This window comes from Miniopterus natalensis, chromosome X (genome assembly GCF_054644295.1).
Source record: "Miniopterus natalensis isolate mMinNat1 chromosome X, mMinNat1.hap1, whole genome shotgun sequence".
Taxonomy (NCBI): domain Eukaryota; kingdom Metazoa; phylum Chordata; class Mammalia; order Chiroptera; family Miniopteridae; genus Miniopterus; species Miniopterus natalensis.
The window spans coordinates 14479519-14500183 of record NC_142103.1 but is presented as its reverse complement, the minus strand read 5'-3'; the positions used below and the strand labels follow the sequence as shown (position 1 = coordinate 14500183).

Here is a 20665-nt window from a genome sequence, read left to right as displayed (position 1 = left end):
CTGATTCTAAGAAAGTTCCTTTCTCCATCTATGCTGATGCTTGTGTATACTATTATGACATTTCTATGTGGATATTTACCAAAATTCTTCATACTCATAGATATAGCATAATATTAACCATGTAATTGCCAAATTCAATAGCCATGTAGACAAGAGGTTACAAAAACGACCATTTTGCATCTGGGTTTATTTTCAGTCATGTCAATAGCCAATCTCAGCTAAGTCACACCAATCAAGCAAATGTTGTCTGAGTCAGCTATTAAGGGGGCCAAAATAGCCAGATTATGATGTGCAGGCTTGATTTTAGATCATACGGACACAGCCATAATCCATTAGCCTCAATAGAATGTCACAAGTGTAATTTCCATAAATTACTGTGTTCTCCACATTTCAAGTAGACATGCATAAAAATCTATTAGTATTTCCATACCAAACCATGATTCTGGAAATACTTCAAAATCAGTTTTCCCCTTGATCTCAGTAAACCCCATCATTCCAAATTAGAATGACGTTCACAATTTTATCCCAAATAAACAACAGATAAGCAATAACTATCCAAATACATTTGGTTTTTCTGCAATTATATTTCTCAATGTTTGTAGAAAAATTGCACCTTCTATAATTTACACACTATTTTGGATTTTCTTATACAAAATATGAGGGGTTTTTTTAATCCTCACCAGAGGATATTATTTCCGTTGCTTTTTCAGAGAGGGTAGAAAGGAAGAGAGAGAGAGAGAGAGAGAGAGGGAGGGAGAGAAAGACATCGATGTGACAGAGACACATCGACTGGCTGCCTCCCACCCATGCCCCAACCGGGCCAGGGATCCAGCCTGCAATGGAGACACGTTACCCTGGCTGAAATCAAACCCAGACCCTTCAGTCCGTGGCTGATGCTCTAACCACTGAGCCAAACCAACCAGGACAAAATATGAGTAATTTTGTACTACAAATATGTGGGCCTTTCTTTCCTATTGTGTAAATATAAATTATTTCCTATTTCTCCTCTCTGTGCCTCAATTTCTTTATCTGTAAAATACCACCGCTTTCTTATCTGTACCTAACTGTAGGGATGAAGGATTAAAAGAGTTGAAACATGTAAAGCAATTAGAACAGCCTGTCACATAGGAAGAGCTCAATAAATGTTAGCTATTATTGTTATCATTTTTATTACCTTGTTACTACAGATGCTGCTTCGGAGCATTAATCTTTTATACATTAAATTATGTCCAGAGTCAGATCAGTCAAGAATAAATTAAATGTATAGGGCAACAATGAAAAAGACTGTGAAAGGTCCAAATTCATAACTGAAATATTCTGTAAACTTTTAGCTCTCAGAAGTGTGACACATTCTTTCTCACTTTCCCAGATGTTTTTACATCTTTTGATCAAAAGCAAAATGTTCCCATTTGAAATCCTAAGAGAGTACAACTATAAGTTAGAAAAATCTGTTGCAAAGCAGATTTTCACATCCAAAAAGCTAAATGTGATTATGTTCAGAAATAAATAAGGGTCATTTTAGGCACGCAAGGACCAATAGGAATCACAGACTTTTAAAAATCAAGTAGTTTTGTTATAGTTGATAAACAAAGAACACTATCAAAACACTTGCCAAAATTATTTGATCAGAGTGTAAAATCTAAAAGAACTGAATTATCCAGAGGCTAATAAAAGGTTATCTTGGGACACAGAAATTGAAATTTCCTTCAAAGTGGTAAAATGCAAGTACAAAGAAGAACTTGATTTGCCAGCTTTCAGCCCAGAACTGCCCTCTTCCCACAGAGCCTGGAGATGTGCCAGGCTCCTACGCCTATTCTTGACTTTATGACAGAGTGGGTTCTTTTCCTGTGAGCTTTTCTGGGCATGAGAGAACATAGCCTAACCAGGATGAAGCTCTGCTACAGAGCAGAACTATCCTAAGGATAATGCAGCAATGTTTTATAAAACCTAGCGGCCAGATTTTCATTTCTGCAGACAAAGCCAGCCTTCAGCACATTGTGGAGGAGATGGAGTTTCCTCAGTACAAGCCATTACCCATCACTGAGCATTCAGTGCCCTCACACTGCCCCCTAACTTCCCACAGGCCCTCTCCCTGAGTAGCATTCGTGATGTAGGTCTGTAACTCGCAACCCTGGCTGCGCCAGAGCTTTATAACAATGCTGCTACTTAGGCGCAATCCCCGGGGATTCTGATTTAATTGGTCTGGGGTGGAGCCTACTCACAGTTTTTTGTTGTTTTGCTTTATTTTGTCTCCAGCTCCCCAGATGATATTGATGTGCAGGCAGAGTTAAGAATCACTGATGTAGAAGAACAATATTTTTCAGTTGGGTCTGCAGACCACTGCAATCACCAGTGATGCTTAAGGAGTGGGGGAATGGGTGGAAAAGGTGAAGAGAATTAAGAAGTACAAACTGCCAATTACAAAAATAATCATGAGAATGTAAAGTACAGCATAGGCGATATAGTCAATAATATTGTAATAACTATGTATGGGGCCAAGTGGGTACTAGATTGATCAGGGTTATCACTCTGTAAGTTATATAAGTGTCTAATCACTATCATGTACACCTGAAACTAATACAATATTGTATGTCAACTATAACTGAAAAATAAAATTTTAAAAAGCACAGATTCTTGAGCACTCAGATATTCTGAATCTGCATTTTAACAAACACCCCAGGTAATGTCAATGCATAGTTACATTTAAGAACAAAATTTCCTCTTATTAAAACATACCCACCTTCTGTCCCATTCACTACTAATTGGATAGACTAATCCAAAAAAATGTGATAATGGGTGCTGTTGAAGTCAAGTGATAACTTTTTTTTATTTTTCAATTACAGTTGATATTCAATATCATATTAGTTTCAGGTGTGCAGCATAGTGGTTAGACATTTATATAACTTACAAAGTGATCCCCCAATAAATCTAGTGCTCCCCTGACACCGTCCAAACAAAGTTATTACAGTAGTATTGACTGCATTCCCTATGCTGTATTTTACAGTCCCATCACTATTTTGTAATATTTTGATAAAGCCTCCTGAAGAAAATGCAGAGAATGGTCCCAATAATAAGAATTTCTATGTTAGGCCAGTGAGGATGGTTTTGTTTGGTTGTTATGGGAGTTGGGGGAGACAAACCTTTTAGTGCCTCTCAATCCTATTATATGGGTAGTTTCTTACTTCACTTGTGGCCTGTCCTGTATGCTAAGGCTTAGTAAAAGGGAAGAATTTTGATCCCTGGAGCTAAGCTCCGGAGCCCCACTAGCCATTTATATAAAGACAATACTAAATATCATCTTACGGCTCCTTGCCTCATGGGTGACCAACTCCACAAAATGGCCATGTTTTCATTAAATTTATTAAACTCAAAGTGAATAATATTTACTGTCACCTACCCATTTCTCTTCAATTATGTAAACATTTGTGACTTTTTCTCCCATGACATCACCTTACATCAGTGGTTCTCAACCTTGGCTGCATATTGTAATCACCTGGCAAGCTTTAAAAAAATAATTATGTCTGGGTTTGACCTCCCAGGTTCTGAGTTAGCTGGTCTTGGGTGGGCCTGAGCATGAGATTTTTTAAAAATATGTTTTTATGGATTTCAGAGAGAGGAGGGGAGAGGTTGAGAGAGAGAAACATCAATGATGAGAGAGAATCATAGATCAGCTGCCTCTTGCACGCCCCCTACTGGGGATCGAGCCCACAACTCGGGCATGTGGCCTGATGGGGAACAGAACTGTGACCTCCTGGTTCATGGGTCAATGCTCAACCACTGAGCTACATCGGCTGGGTTGAGCATGAGATTTTTAAAAAAGATCTCAGGTGATTCTACTGTGTAGGCAAAGCTGAGAACCACTTGCCTTAAAGGAAATGATGCAGTCTTCCACAGGTGTGGGTGGCCCAGCAAAGCTCACAGGAAGATAATCCAATAAGCAGAATTATTACATGTAAGTTAGAGCTGGTAAAAAAAAACAACGATATTTTCCTGCAATTAAAAAAAAAATCCTGCAGAGACAGTTGTGTAAATGAGAAGTCTCCTTCCTCCATTCCCCACCACCAAATTCTACCTAAAAGCAACCATTTTTTATAATTAATTTTTTGTGTACCCTTCCAGAGATTTTTTAATTTATAAACAAGAGAATACAAATACAGTTTTTCTTTTTAAGCATAAATGGCAACCTCTTATACAAATTCATCTGCACATTAATTTAAATTTTTTTAATCCTGCTTTGAAACCTATATAGACCTGAAGAGCATTATGCGTGTATCATCATATGCCATCGTAACATGGGTTGTTGCTGTTAACGTGTTACTTTTGTTTGATGTGTTAATTCCCTGACATCATTTACTTCCCTCCTTCACCAGCTACAGTGAACCACTCCTCTTTCCAGAAATAAAGATAATGATTACTTAAACTGAAATCTGGCCCCTCTGGGTCTGGATTTGTCTTTGTTTCATTTTGCAGGTCACTCTCAGGGCGCATTGTTGGAGGGGTTTGGTGGTTCTTCACCCTGATCATAATTTCTTCCTATACTGCCAATCTCGCTGCTTTCCTGACTGTGGAGAGGATGGTTTCTCCCATAGAGAGTGCTGAAGATTTAGCTAAGCAGACTGAAATTGCATATGGGACCCTCGACTCTGGATCAACAAAAGAATTTTTCAGAGTAAGTTCTTTACATTTAATTGGGTCTGCTGGTTTTTGTTCTTTCATCTTCTGACAAAGGCAAATTCACGGTGCTTTTAAGGGAGGGTTGGGAAAGAGTGGGAATGTTATCAAGGCAGAACATCTTAAACATAGCATTCCTTGGTTGGTGACTTAATTCATTGTCCTTTAGAACTAAGACTTGTGTGTGACTTAATAAGTGGCATGCCAAGGGCTCTAAGCTTGAACTGCCAGGTTTGAATCTCAACCCTGCCACAAAGTGATTGTTTGTCCTTGGGCAAGTCATTTAACTTCTGACAGCCTCGGTCCCCTTCCTTGAATAATGAGGGGATTGAACTAAATAATATCTATTCTCCTTTCTAGCTTTTACAAAAGCAGTGATTTTGTGTCTCAGCAGTTCACAGAAGTTAGGAAATTGACTCTGTCGAAGACTCTGAAGACCGATGGACTATAAAATTACATATTCTATTTTAGACATTGGTTTTCTATGGAAATGTATTACAGTTGTTTCAAGTATTCATGTACATGCTGATAATTCAATTTTCAGGGAAGCTGATAATTGTTTTAAATTTCGAGAGTAGACTTATTGCCCCCTCTAACCCGCCCCCCGCCCCCCAGTAGGCCAACTCTTAGTGGGGAAACAGTAAGTTGTTCACTAGAAAAAGTTAATAAAACTGCATAAACACTGTCAAGAGGAAAGATAAAAGGAGATGGAGGCAGAAAAATCAAAGGATAATATGATGGACAAACCACTTTTACATAAACTATCAAGATCTTTGTTCCGTAGCAACTGGAATATTTAAAAGGCTACCAATGGAGTGTTTAAGAACTCAAATGTTTTTTTGCAGTTGTCCCAACCAAAATATGGTGGTTGATTAGAAAATGAACCCATTCTACACATTACCACTGCCTGATACTGCAACCACTGCAACTGGTTCTAGCAAGGATCCAAAAGGCACTTGTGTAGTAGGTAGAGAGGAAACATTTAGTCAGTCTCTCCAACCAATAATCAAATTATTGGATGGCAGGTATAATTACTGCCTTTTCTTCAAAGGTCCAGAGTAAACAGATGTTGGTTATAAACCAGCTTGTTTTAAGAAATCAGTAAAAAATATATTTCTACATGTATTATCATGAGATTGATCTAATTGTTTCATGGGAAACCAAGAGGAGTGTGTTTCTTGGAATTATAGCAATTAACTAAAAACTGTTTTCATTCCCTGGAGGAAAAAGGGTTAGTTCGGAAACCCTCCAAGAAGTCTCATTGGCTCTGGATATCTCTATCTTACTTCTACGCACTGTTGACCTAGCAGACTGTCATCCCCAGCCAGGGAGAGAGACCCAGTATTTGAAGCATCAAAATGATATGAAGACCCACTGGAACTAACCTGGCCTTGACCCTCACTACCATGGCAGTCCCAGAAGCTTCTCTGGGAATAATCCCCTGTCCCCATGAAATCACTCACACATTTCAGGGCAGGAAGCCAGGGATTTCCATCTGCTGAGTAGTCAGCACATAATCTGCTCCATGGAAATCTGGTCTGTATCAACTTCAACAGAGTTTATGTTCACGGTCCCAATAGGCATCAAGTTGCTATATGAAATAATTAACAATTAGGCTATCAAGATACCAGACTTAGACCCTCTGATAAGAAATACTTGTTCCACTGGAAAGCATTTTTCCTTCAACAATGATTAGAAATTAGGAAGGTGTGCTTTAAATGGTAATCGATAGATGGCATCAATTCCCATTAAGATTTCAAAAGCCATTCATCCATATTGCAGGCAAAGGAGTCTCTCTGGGAAGATTTATTAGCACAAAGGCTTGAAAGTGTAACAAAATAGTGATTGTTCCCATGCCCAGGCCGCATCCCCCACGCATTTTGTATCTTTCTCAAAACCCAGGAAAGCATCTACTAATCCATGCAATGATGGTTTCATTAAAGAGCATCATATTACTGGAGTCAATTTGAATCAACATTCAATTTTGAGCCAAGCTATTGCCACATTCTAATTGGTTTGCAGTCTCTAATGCTTACCAATTCCTAGTGACCTTTACAGCCAATGAATAATTTGTATGGAAATGGAGCTGTTTTGAAAATTTGACTAGAGAAGGGGCTGGATATTTCTAGGTATAAGGAAGAGCAAATCATTTTCTAATTCCTACACATGCCACTTTTTCTTTTTCCCCAGTTGGTTGCTGGTGACAGCACTGGGACTCTGTAGAAAAGCTCTTCAGGGCAGCACACAAAGGCTGATGATCTAAGAGTAGAAGTGAGCAGTATAGAAAATTCAACTCTTTAGCTTGCTTACACTAAAATGTTATGAAAACCTAACAAACTGTAAGCTTGGTATTTATATAATACGAGGAGTGGTGGCAACCAATTAGTCTGTAAGCCACTTGTCCTCTTTGTGTCCTCCATCCACCCTCCTTGAGCCCCTTAGATCAGAGAAGACAGCCAGCAAGAACACATCATCTCTCAGGGACTTAAACTGCCATAGCATGTCACTTCCCCCTCAATAATCTCAAGGCAATTTTAAGAACAGTAACTCCTCCAACATGAATAATTGGGAACCTCTGACAGCATGCTTTCTGAACTTTAGAGGATAAAACAAGATCACGTGCAACATTTACAAACATTACATGAGCTCATTTCTTTCCATTCTCACTCCAAGCTAAAACCACAGGGGCCAAATAGCAATACCATAAAACAGCCTGGGGCCAGCCCTCTAGTTATTCCACTAAGAGAAAAATAAATAAAATAAAATTCCTTTCTAATTGCCCTGCAGACATTTTTACTGGTCCTGGGTAATGCTGCCATTAAAATGATGGTATTTTTAAATGATTCCTTTGTTTCTCTCATTTTGCAAGCTATCCTTCGCTGTTATCTTACAAATCACATAAAGTCACTGGCATAGAGGGACCTGTTCCTTCAGGAAAGGCAGGGAGGGAGAGAGCAAAATGCATGCAGCTGAAAGAGACATCTGAAATATTACCAATAACCCTCTTGACTTGAAAACCGATTTCCTTCGACAGCAGCTCCAAAACGAAATGTCCCAACCAGAAGTGGAGGCACCCCAGGCTAAAAAACAAGTTGACAGCTTTATTATCATTGCCCAGAGAAATGCCACTATGATTTGGAAAGCTACACTGAAATAATCATTCTCCACCAGGTTTTGGAATTTTAACCTGATGCAGATTTGTGTTAAAAAGTAGCACTGGGACAAAAAGCAATTCCAAAACTCTCTCTGCCTTCAAAATCTTAGATATATTAGAAGACAACCATGATGCTTGATTTCTTTTCCAGATACTTGTCCTCACTGAAGATAGTTCAGGGGATAAAAGGATGTTGTTTTTTAAAATGAAATGTTTAATACTAATTTAAACCCCTTTAAGAAAATAAACATAAAAGGAGATGAATGGAGCTCCAGGGCCTTAGGCAGGACAGAAGAATTAAACTTTGTCTGGAGACTATCAGGGGGACTATCCTGCCTTCTGAGTTGCTGCATTGTAAGCCCTATGAAGCACAGTTGAATTTCTCATGAAAAATGTTTTTGCTTTAACACCATACTTTAACTGTTACTGTTGTTATTGGTCATTTTATTTATTTTTATTTTTTAAAATATATCTTTATTGATTTCAGAGAGAGGAAGAGAGAGAGAGTTAGAAGCATCAATGATGAGAGAGTCATTGATCGGCTGCCTAGCCCGCAACCCAAGCATGTGCCCTGACCGGGAATCGAACCCCAATCGCCTGGATCCTAGGTCGACGCTCAACCACTGAGCCACGCCTGGCCGGGCTGTTATTGGTCATTTTAATTTCTTTAAATGCAGTGAGCAAAAAGAAGAGCCCTCCCAAAGTGATTTGGGAAGTGAAGTAGTCCCTACTAATAATATTCAGATACTGCTTACACTTCGCTCTTACACACACACACACACACACACACACACACACACACACACACAAGCAATTTCTATTGGAGTCCACATTTCAACATTTGTTATCTATTATTGGGCTTTTGAATAATATAGGAAAGGAGAAAAATCTCCCCACAAATGTACCTATGCTAAGCATATTGACATTTTGATATGATCTTTAAACTTTATTACAACTGAGCTATGTACACAATAGACTTCCCTTACCCCTTAACCAATCCCCTAGCCTTAGGAAACACATCAAACTGTAGAAATCCTTTTGTTAAAAAAATTTCTCACCAAGCACTACTATGAATTTGAGATCTTGACAGACAATATATCTGGACAACTGCAGACAAATTTAATTAGTCTGAAGATACATATGATGTGACCAAATGTTTGAAGACATATACAAACCACGTAGTAGGGAAAACATACTACCAACAATAAGAAACAAGTTGACACCAAGGAATGGTAGGTCAGAGACATACTATTTGGCAATTTTAAAAAGAAAAAATTGTTTTTCTTAATGTTGACATGGATGTTTTGATGCTACCCTTTCAAAATATCTTACTTTCTTATGTCATATACTATATTACCCAGCAAGAATCATAGGCCTTACAGGTCAAGATTGGAGGTGGAGAGACAGGTACAAGGTAAGGGATGCTGAGGCCAAACAGGCCTCAGGAAGAGGGAAAGGTATATTCAGGAAGGTGATGGCCTTTCCCATCTTTCAGCACCCAGGGATCTATGGTTCCATAGGTCTTTCTTTCAGGCAAGTCTCAAGCTGGGTGGAAAAGGACACTTTCCAAGAGAGTGAGGTTGACCTAACAACTATGCACACAACTGACAGCACATCTAAGAGAAAGGAGAAAATGTGACAATTCATGGCATAGTTGTTTTCCCCCCTAGGAATTTTTATGTTACATGATGAAGGCATATTCTTATCTAGGCAAAGCAGCACAAACCATGGAAAAGAATGTTCAAAGGTGTTGAAAAACTGAGACTGAGCCAATCTACATAGGTGTGGCTACAGCATTCCAGTCTGATAGCTAATCTTGGAGTCTCCTTTACAAACATGGGTCATTTTTTCAGTACTTTTGGATCCATGTCTTCCAGACTCTGTACTATATATTTAGCATGTCCCATGTTGCCAAGGCTGAAACGATGAGAAACTTTAAAAATTCTGCATTCCTTGATTTTGTGTTTAAATCTGTAAGCTTAATATTGCATTAATGCAATATTTTGCATATCTGTTTGATTGTACCATTTTAAAGATTCATTTAAACCTGGGGGGACAGGACAACATGACTCTTACCTGCTTCTCATTAATAACATACTTTTCAGTGAGTGGATAATGAATAGCCTGGATAAAAATCAGTAGAAATGCAGATTGCCATGAGGTGAAGTGGGGAGGAAATTCACTTTCCCCACAACACTGACAAGCAATTTCAAGACAGAAGGTAAAGAAACCAGGTCTCAAAGAGAGATGATTTTCAAGTAGGGTACTTAATTAAATATTCTACAGTCTTTACATGAAGGACTGTGAAGGAAAAGTCATTTTTTAAAAATATATCTTTATTGATTTCAGAGAGAGGAAAGGAGAGGGAGGGAGGGAGGGAGGGAGGGAGAGAGAGAGAGAGAGAGAGAGAAACATCAATGATGAGAGAGTCATTGATCGGCTGCCTCCTGCACACCCCCGACTGGGGATCGAGCCCACAACCCAGGCATGTGCCCTGACCGGGAATCGAACCCCAATTGCCTGGATCCTAGGTCGACGCTCAACCACTGAGCTACACCCAGTGAGGCAAAAGTCATTTTAATGGAAATTAAAATTTGCAAAAAACTTTTAAAATCTTGGGTTAATAGAAACAAGCCACTTAATTATGAAGAAGAAAAATAGATAACTCTTAGCCACAGCTTATCCTAATGGACTCTGAAAAACATTCAGGTCTGCATAAGCATTCTTAAATTTGTTAACTACTGTTTGTGGCACACTGGTGAGGATGAAGGGTAGGAGGGAGTGGGCAGTAAGCATTTCAGCTGACGGTCTGCCATTGGTTGATCAGAGTTGAAATAGAAGGCAAGCAGGAGAGTCTTAAAGAAAACAATACTTTTTTAAGTATTATTGGCTTACTCCACTTTTCTGCCATAGCAACAGATAATAACAGTCTTGCTTGAGATATAAAGGGCCTGTTTTTCAGGTTATTTTATTTATTTGGTAATAAGGTGCAGACACAAAAAATGATGACTTAAGGGAAATGCATTTCAAACCAATGACTGCTAATAAATTATCCCACAGGCCACAGGTTTCACAGGTACTAGGAAATAGATGATGTTCAGAAATGCAGCCCTAGCCTTTAGTTTCCCTTTACTCTTCTAAGTTCTTTAGAATTCAACATGGCTTCCTTCTGCCGTTTCAATATTGATCTTACTGACTAGAGGTGATGACTATCTGTATCAGAAACTCAAGTCAAATGAAATGATGATTTGATTAGGTTTTCTTTGGAGAATTTTCACATCTTGGTTTTGTTTCTCTTCAACAGTGGCAATAAATACACAAGCCTTAGTATAAATGAATCTAGTTTTCAAAACTATTCTTTAAAACACATCTACAACTTTGCTTCAGCTTCTGATTCTGTTTCCTGGGGTTTTTTTGTTTTTTGTTTGTTTCTAATGGAGTTTGATTTGCAAATCTGCCATTTGGCAGCATTTGTTTTAGTTTGGGGCTTTTGGTATATCTTGGTTCAAGCCCCTGGTCACTGTGTAACAGTAACCAAATTGAATGGCTCTAACATTCCACTTGCCTAATTCCCCTAAACTTAACCTCCATATGAAATGCAGGTTCTGTCCTCTTTCTGGTGACTCAGAAAAGGCAAATTTACAGTTGTGACCTTAATGTAACTGTAACACGGGTTGAAAATGCTAAGCAAAGTCATTTGGAATGAGTACTTGACAATGTTATTTAGAATTTTCAGAGAAAAGTATCTCTGAAGATTCTGCCATTTTTAATTTTTATTATATTCAATTCTTTAACCCATCTATCAGAGCTGAAACAGAAAAGTACTATTTTTTAAAAATGGGGGAAATTGTAAATGTTGCTAACTGTCTTCCCACCTCTATTGGAATTCTTCCCTTAGAAAAGAGAATCAAACAGAGGGGCTACAAACAACTTAAGATAACAACTCAAAGAGCAGAAAAAGAAAATCAGGGTGGGTGGACAATGTATACTCTTCTCTTTTTTTGCACAAATATTTCCTTGTATAATAATCTGTTCCCTTGAAGGGAAGTATGGTTCTCAGACAGCAGTCACAACAATATTCTTTCATGGGATACCTAAACCCAGGAGTTCATTTGTTTTCAATTTTACACAAGTAGAGTAAATTAAAGGACACAGTTCCCATATATGCGAAGGGATTACTGCCCAAGCAAATAATACAGTATTTCTTTCTCCTTTCCCCCTTGCTTTCACCAGTACACCGTCACACGGCAGCTACTGATTGTCTAAGGCAAAAGGAAACTGACAAGCAATACTTGTCTGAATGTTTAGAAATGTGCCAACCAAAGTAAAGGAAAGAAAGACAATGAAATTAAGGTTTTAGTCATGCTTTAGAAATAAAATTATTTTCTATGTGCCTTGCTCCAAATCAAGTGGAAACCTTTAAAAAATTTTTCAGTGATTTCTTTTTCTAAATGCACCTCATCAGATGTGGAAGAAAAACATGTGTCAGATGCATTTGGCAAGCAAGATGTCTTTTTCTTCTTCTGCCCCAAATTGCTCTGATCCCATCATAAGGTTAAATGTGAACACTAGTGGCCTGTTACAGGGTGACAATGTATAACAAGAACATTCGTTTCTTTCAGGCCTTAGTGGGAAGGGATTGGGGTTAATTTGCAATTCCCCCCCCTTTTTTTAAATGCTTGAACAAGAAATAAAAAACGTTTTTGATTGTGAGTTGGTCTCTTTAACCAAAAAGGATATTGTCAGTGTTAGTGCTGAAGAGGCTGGACTTGTAATAGGAAAAAAATATGTCTGTAGCCTTGAATCCAACAGACTTGGATGGGGTCTCAGCTTTGTTCCTCATTAGCTATGTGACCGGGGGCAAGTTATTGAGCCAGGGACAATACCCAGATTTCTATATAAGAGGCCCTTCAGGGTAGCATTCCTGATGGGACTTGCCCAGAGAATGTGTTTGCATAGCAAGCACATAGTTTTTCCCAGACTTGTTTGTTTGTAGTGACTTAGGTGTGGATTAATGGAAATGAGCAGGTAGGCTATAGCCCTTTGTGGCACCTCTTGGCATTGCCACTGGGCTATCCTCTCTCACCCTCAATCGTCTCATCTATAAAATGGGCATTCATATTTTTGTTCAACAAATATTTACTGAGCGCCTGGGTGCCAGATACTATTTTAGGTGCTAAGGATTAAGCACTGAACAAACAATACCTGCTGCTCCTACCTCACAGGGTTGCTGTGGGGTGTAAATGAGATGGTGTTTGTAATATCACCTTGGCAACCAGACAGCCTTATGCAAATATAAGGTTTAAAGAAATCCAACTACCTCCTGCTTCCGGTCATGACAAAACCAAGGTCTCTGAGTAAGAAAGGGGAATACTTTAAAGGTTGTATGATTGGCAAAACATTCTTACCACAAACATCTCCCCTTCGCAGGCCTAACCTGAAAGAATTTCTATAGACCTGAGACTTATAACCACGTTAAAGAACTTTAGAATTGTCCCATCCCTTCTGGCCTTGCCCTTCCCCCTAATCTCCTACCCTGCCCACCCCACTAGGTAACAAAAGTACCTTGTGCTCTTCCAATGCCATGAAACATTAGGAAATGCAAAAAATAGAGGGAAGAAAGAAGGGGAGGTTAGGAGCTCTCCCGAGCAGTTACATCACTAGCTTCCTTTCTTTCTAGTGCCTTTCCTTGCAATGATCACCTGCCCATATCCTAGTATTTGAGAAGTTCAGTAAAGCAACATTTGCTCCTGAACATTTGGGAGGACACAGGAAGCATACAAGGGGTCTGTGAGCACTCAGTTGAGGCAAACAGAGGCCTAAAGCCATCTTTTTGGATTTGTACCAGCTAGCAATGCCTCCTAAACCTTTATTAAAAGCAGAAGGGACTAAATAATTCAGAAGAAAACACATATTATAGTTTTTAATGATATTCTCTTAGTTAAAAGTACAATCCAGAGAAGAAATTGACTAAATCATTAATAAATAGTCCACAATAAAATTAGAGAAGGCAAAAATGAGCAAGAGGAACGCATTTATTTATTTATTTATTTTTAATGTTTTCTATTGATTTGAGAGAGAGGAAGGGGGAAGGAGAGATAGAAACATCGATGAGAAATATCATCGATCCACTTCCTCCTGCATGCCCCCTACTGGAGGTTGAGCCCGCAACTGGGGCATGTGCCCTGACGAGGAATTGAACCGTTATCTTCTGGTTCATGGGCTGATGCTCAACCACTGAGCCATACCAACCCGGCGAGAGGAAAGGATTTTGGTTTGAAACTTGCCATTTCCCCCTTTCTTATTGCCCTGTTCACAGGGCTGGCCTTCTCCAGCCCCTAAAAGGCAGCTTTTACAATGCCAAGAAACCCACTCTCCTCTTTGGGATATGAGTCCCCTATTCAAATGAAAATGATCCCTTGCTCAAGGGTAACAAAAGCCCTTACAATATCAGTGAACATATCCATGAGAACCAAGACAATTGATGGCAAAAAAGGAGTACAGGATGGACCTCTGAGGGAGAAAGACAGTGAAATCGGGAGAGGGGGAGAGGCTGAGAACCCAAAGTCATATCTAGCCTTTCTTTGACATGTTTGTACAAGGCTACTCTTGTACATACAGTGATAGAAATGGACAATGTAGGCATAATGACAACAGTGACCAAAAAATAAATAAATACATGAAGCTAGACCATTCCCTTTTGAGAAACAATGGAGTACAAAGTACATAAAACCATCTTACCCTGTCCTTTCTTTCATTCTGTCCTCTCAATATTCACTCAGAACACATTGTATATATTTGGGGCATAGAGATATCATAAACACTGATACTCTCTTCTCAAATTATGTAATACTGCAAGCTGACAGTAAAGTAATTCCATTAATACCATTAGCAGATTATGCCTCTGTTGACAGTTAGGCTTCCAATTTATTGATCTGTTTTGTTATCTACACTATCAACATATTTAAATGTGCCTGTTGAAGCTTGTCAAAGTGAAAAATTACACTCATGTTCAGATCATGAGAAGAGATGGTTTCATTGTCCTTTGTTCTAGTGCCACTATATTATGCATATTATGGTCAATTCTGGAGGCCACACTTTAGGATGGACTTTGAAATTTTTTTTGAATATCTAGAAGATGGTGACCAGAGGGGAGGGAAAGAACTGGAATTTGTGTCATACAAGTAACAGATGAAGGCTCTTAAAATGTTGAGTTTACAAAAGAGACAATAAACAGGTGACATGGTGGTGGTACCTGAATCTTCAGGCTGTACATCATGTGGAAAAGACAGCATATTTATTCAGTATCACTTCAGAGGGTAGAATTAGGACCAGTGGGTGGAACTACAATTTTAGCATTAATTCACTCCACAGATACATAGTGAATGTTTCCTACATGCCAGGCATTAAGCTAAACACTTGGAATGAGGAGCTCAGATTCCACTGGGGTTAACAGTTTAAAGCAATATAATCAGTTCTACCTACAATGGAGAAATGGAAGCAGAGAGGAAGGACTGACCAAAATTCAAGCAAAAGGCAGAAGAAAGATTGGAAGGGATAGAGGCTCTCATGAAGGATGTCAGCCCAACAAAAAGGATCTTCTACCAACTTGAACTGTCCCACTATGGAATAAGCTACCTCCTGAGCCTCTTCTAAGCTAGAGAGTATCTCAACTTTAGAGACATTTAAGCAGAGAAGCTATTGCTGCATTGGGTAAGAGGCTGAACCAGGTGGTTTTTAAGGTCTCATCTATCTCTAAAAATCTATTGTTCTAACTCCAACTGGATGTTCTATTGACCAAGTAGATATTCTGATTTAACTCTTAGAGAAGCAGAATATTTCATTTACCAGGTCTTCCCAATAGCAGTGTTCTGGTTAATGGGGGTTTTAATATATGTACCTCAACTGAAGTATAAGACATAAATTTCAAAGAAATATTAGCCATCCTACCTATTTTTCCTCCACCAATAAGATTTTTTAAATCCAAGTCAAATTATAATGATTTTTGTTGATAGTAGACCATGGGCATTCACCAGAGATATGTCTGGAGACTCAAATGTGTGAATAATACTTGAGCGTATGATTTTCTCCATAAAATAAAGTAATGATTCTGTAACTATGGGGATGAAGTAATTTATAAGGCTATTAAATATTGCCACTAAAATAAATTATGCTTTCTGTACTATAAAATGTGATATTTTTCAGCACTTACTGTGTGCCAGGCACTGTTCTAAATGAGATGCATGTATTAACTCATGTAGTTTCTCCCAATAAACCTTTGAAGTAGGCACTTTTAAAAAATTATCCCAGCCGGGCCAGGCGTGGCTCAGCGGTTGAGCGTCAACCTGGGATCCAGGCGATTGGGGTTCGATTCCCAGTCAGGGCACATGCCCGGTTGCAGGCTTGATCAATGACTCTCTCATCATTGATGTTTCTATCTCTCTCTCCCTCTCCTTTCCTCTCTCTGAAATTAATAAAGATATATTTATATTTTTTAAATAAAAAATTTCCCCATTTTATGGATGAGGAAATTGAGACACATAGGGGCTAGATAATTTATGCACCTAGCAAGTGGGTTTCAAACCCAAGCAGTGTGACTTCACACTCTCAAACACTGCACTATGCAGTTACCTTGTACTCAACTGGGTCTACAGAGGAATACTTTCATGCACAGTGATGAACAGTGAGCAACACCACTGTAAAAAGATACAAGGTCTAAGTGGTGGGCTAAATGCACTCACTAATCAGTTGGTTCCATTCAACAGCTTTACTAGGCCCAATTCAAATTTTTACTTCAACAAAAGGCAAATTTCTCCATATTGTTGACCTTAATCATTTATGACAAATAGTTGGGACAGTGACTGTTGAATCCTGAATGCTAGAGCTCTGCTCTATCTATTGTTTTTGGATTAATCTGCTGCTCCTCCAATCATGTATTTCTCCTTTGGGATTTTATTTGCTAATTATCTAGCAGTTCTAAGAGAATTTCTTCTGGTCTCTCTGCATAACCACTATTTATTCCTTCTTAGGTACAAAATGGTGCTCCGTGAGGTGAAATAAATGAGTCGTGGCAGGTTGGAGAAAAATGAACTTGTTATTACACATCTTGCCCATAATTTTTTTTTAATTTCTCCCAGATGATTGAGCTGAGATTCAATCCCTTTTATTGTCTTCAGTATTTTAGCCAAAATGAGACAGAATGCAAAAAAAGCAAAAAGAAAGAAAGAAATGCTACAGATATTTTTCTTCTTTTTGGTCTGAATGTTATACTGTCACTTAAATACTAGTTAGGAAGATAAATGTCTCATCTTATTTTTTCTCAATTATGAGCCATTTCTTTCCCCCCATCTTCAGAATTCAGTTATCAACCAGGGCTCAATCATTTCTGCCACTAACCAACTTTGCAGTTACTGCATTCATTAATATCTGCTGCATGTACACCAAACACATTGAAAATGCACACTTCAAGCACTGCCCATTCATTCTCCTAGAAATGCATCATTACCTAAAGGAGTAAACCCTTTAACCTATATCAGCAATCGAAGAGTTCAAGTAAATGATGATGTAAATGAGTCCAAATTATAGTGCACTCAGATCAGAACTCATGGACCCATTTGCCCTTGGCTTATAAATTTCTCTTTGGAAGCAATGGCCTGTTTGTAAATAATATAAGAGACTAATTGTCCTAAACCCCTCCCCTTGTCACTAAGGTTTGACTGGGCCAAAATGAAAAACACAGTATGCCTATTTGTATGGGCACAAAGACACATCCACACTTCAGCGTTGTTTATAATGCAGAAAGAAAGAGAAAGAGAAGAAAGAAAAAAAAAAAAAAGAAAGAAAGAAAGAAAGAAAGAAAGAAAGAAAGAAAGAAAGAAAGAAAGAAAGAAAGAAAGAAAGAAAGAAAGAAAGAAAGGGAAACTGACCTAAGTGTCCTTCAATAGGGAAATGGGTAAATAAATTATGATATATCCATCAATTGAAATGCTATGCAGACATTACAAATGAGATAAGTAGATAAGTTTATTCTAATCATTTTATTTTTCAATTACAGTTGACATACAATATATTAGTTTCAGGTGTACACCCCAGTGATTAGACATTATATAACTTACTAAGTGATCATCCCAATAAATCTCATACCCATCTGACACCATACATAGTTATTAGAATATTAATTACTATATTTCCTAAGTTTATTCTCATAAAAATATAAATATATGCAAAGAAATGATAAAGATCAAATTCAGTATAGTGGATACTTTTGGCCTAGAAGAAAGAGTATGCAACTAGGGAGGGGTAGATAGGCAGACTTCAACTAACTTCATAATGTTGTTTTATAAGTTTTGTTGCAGGTACACAGGTGGTCTTAACATTATTTTTTATATCTTTCTGTGCATCTGAATTATTTACTATTTTTTTAATTCTTTGAGCAACTGGCTAGGAAATTCCTGCTGAAATAAAGTCATTGAGAATATATTTCATTATGATGCATAGAAATTGTTTTCTGTGTTAGATGAGAATAATGTGATATGAAATGAGCATAAATGTCAATGGGTGAGGTTTTGATCTTAGAAGGCCTTGATTATTAGGGGGAAAGTTATTGGTGTGTACATCAAAGGAAGGTAATTGGGGAGAAAGGATTATAAAACATATATCCTGATTGGTTTAGCTGGGAATTTGGCCCAATGATCTTTAGAGTAACTTTAGCTCTAGAATTCTACAATGCTATAAAACTAATGCTGGCATCCATTTTCACCAAGCTTCTGATCTCTTTGGCCAACAATCTAGTTGTCACCCTGATCAGGCCTAAGCTTCAGTTATTAGGGAAATATATCTTGAGCGCCTACCATGTATCAGGCACTGTGCTGGCTGCCAAGAGGGCTACAAAAATGAATCAGGCATGGACTTTGTCTTCAAGAACACCCAAGTAACATGGGGAATACGGATAAAAGGTCAGCTCACCTTAATGCAATATAACAAGCTCTATAGCAAAGGTATGAGCAAAGTGCTTTTGGCAGTTAACCAAGAAAGCACTTTGATGAGGGCAGAGGAGAGTCAGAAAAGATTTCACAGTAGACATGATACTTTCTCTGGATCTTTTAGGATGAATAGGGATAATTCAGGCAGAAGCAAAAGCATAACCAAAGGCATAACATGTGAAAGTGTGTAGCATATTTCAGTGAACAGTGAATAGTAATCCAGTATGACTGGATCATAAGAGAATGTAGCCAAGATCATAAAGACTCATACACAAGAAGTTGCATTTTTGTCCTGTAGGTATCAGGGAACTATCAGAGAATATTAAACAAAGAAGTAGCGTATCAGATTTACATTTGGAAGGATCACTGGATAAACTAGAGAGACGAAACCAGTAGATCAGTTAGGAGGCAATGTAGTCCAGACCAAAAATTGATGGGAGCCTGTCCAAGGACAATGGTAATGAGAATGGAAAGAATACAAAAGGACAGATTCCACAGGCATTTCTATGTTAGAATAAACATGGCATAACAAGTAAAAACAAAATGTTCTGGCTTGAATGTTAGGTGCTTTACTGATAGAATTTAGAGGGAAAGCCAGGCTTTACAAGGAAGATAATATATTTGGTTTAGAAATGTTTAATCTGGAAGTGTCTATGGGACAATCAGGTGAAAATGTCCATCAGCAAGACTTGTTTACTTTCTCCCTAAAACACATCTTGAATCCAACCTCTTCCCTCCACCTCCATTCCTCCCAACCTAGTCCATGCCACAACCATCTCTCCCCTGGACTATAAGTCTCTTTAACAATCTCCTTGTTTCCACTCTGGCCCACCTTAGTCAGTTCTCCATATAATAGCTAGAATAATCCTTTAAATTTTTAATTCAAATCTTATCACATCCTGCCTCAAATTCTCCAATAGTTCCTTATCATGTGTAGAATAAATCCAAACTTTTTACCATGACCTAGAGAGTCCTAATAGATATGACCTCTGATCATTCTCCTAAGCTCTTTTTCTACCAAACTTGTTTATTCATTTGGCTTCAGCCATTTTGGCTTCCTTTTTGTTTTTTTCTGTTCTTCATGCTCCAGTCTCAGTGAACCATTTCAGTGACTCAGTGAGGGCCTCAGTAAGGATTTGATTGCCATAAACACAATGTATAGTTCCCACGGTCATAGCCCTGGGAGTTCCAGCCTTCTGGAATTATTTGAGCAGGTCTAAGCACATCTCAAAAAAGATGCAATGTAGCTGGCCAAAGTCCAGAGAAAAGCAACTAAATAAACAACCAAAAAAACTGAGACAGGGACCAGCATACCCCATAAAAGGACACCTGAAACATGGCATATGTTTATAATTTTTACCATGTTATCTTCCTTTTGGTCAAATATTACTTTAGAATTTTTCTCTAAGGTTTTCACTTCTCGGGACCTAAATCTCAACTGAATTGGAAGTCATGGAGTCATAGAGACCATGCCTCCTTTATATTCTCCAGAATATTTAACATAGAGCTACAAGAATTTAGTACATGTTCTAAGGACCACTTAAATAGAGATAAAGTTTAATGGAATTAAATTCAAAAGGGTAAAGATGAGGGAAACTTGACTTGGTAGAAAGAATTAACAGTTTTAGTTTGGCCTCAACCTGAGTTGACAGAGGGACTCTGTTCACTGGGTTATATTCTTCACACCTCCAGTAGAGTGCTTTAAAATTGTGAAAAGAAGAATGAAAGACTAAATATGTTCATGCAAACTCACACAGCATTGATAGAAAATAATGCTCCAGTGACAAAAAGTAATTTTCATTTTTATTCTGTCTTTCTCATATATCTGGATGGTCACATTTATTTCTAGAAACTCCAA

The 20665-nt window shown here is 38.2% G+C and overlaps 1 protein-coding gene across 1 annotated transcript in view; it reads left to right on the top strand.

Moving 5' to 3' along the window:
* The window catches only part of GRIA3 (glutamate ionotropic receptor AMPA type subunit 3), a 252568-nt gene that overhangs the window by 207558 nt on the left and 24345 nt on the right, over positions 1-20665 (top strand). The window contains exon 12 of the mRNA XM_087813532.1: positions 4471-4669. Coding sequence (XP_087669658.1) covers positions 4471-4669 — 199 coding nt within the window. The remainder of the gene's footprint in view (positions 1-4470; positions 4670-20665) is intronic.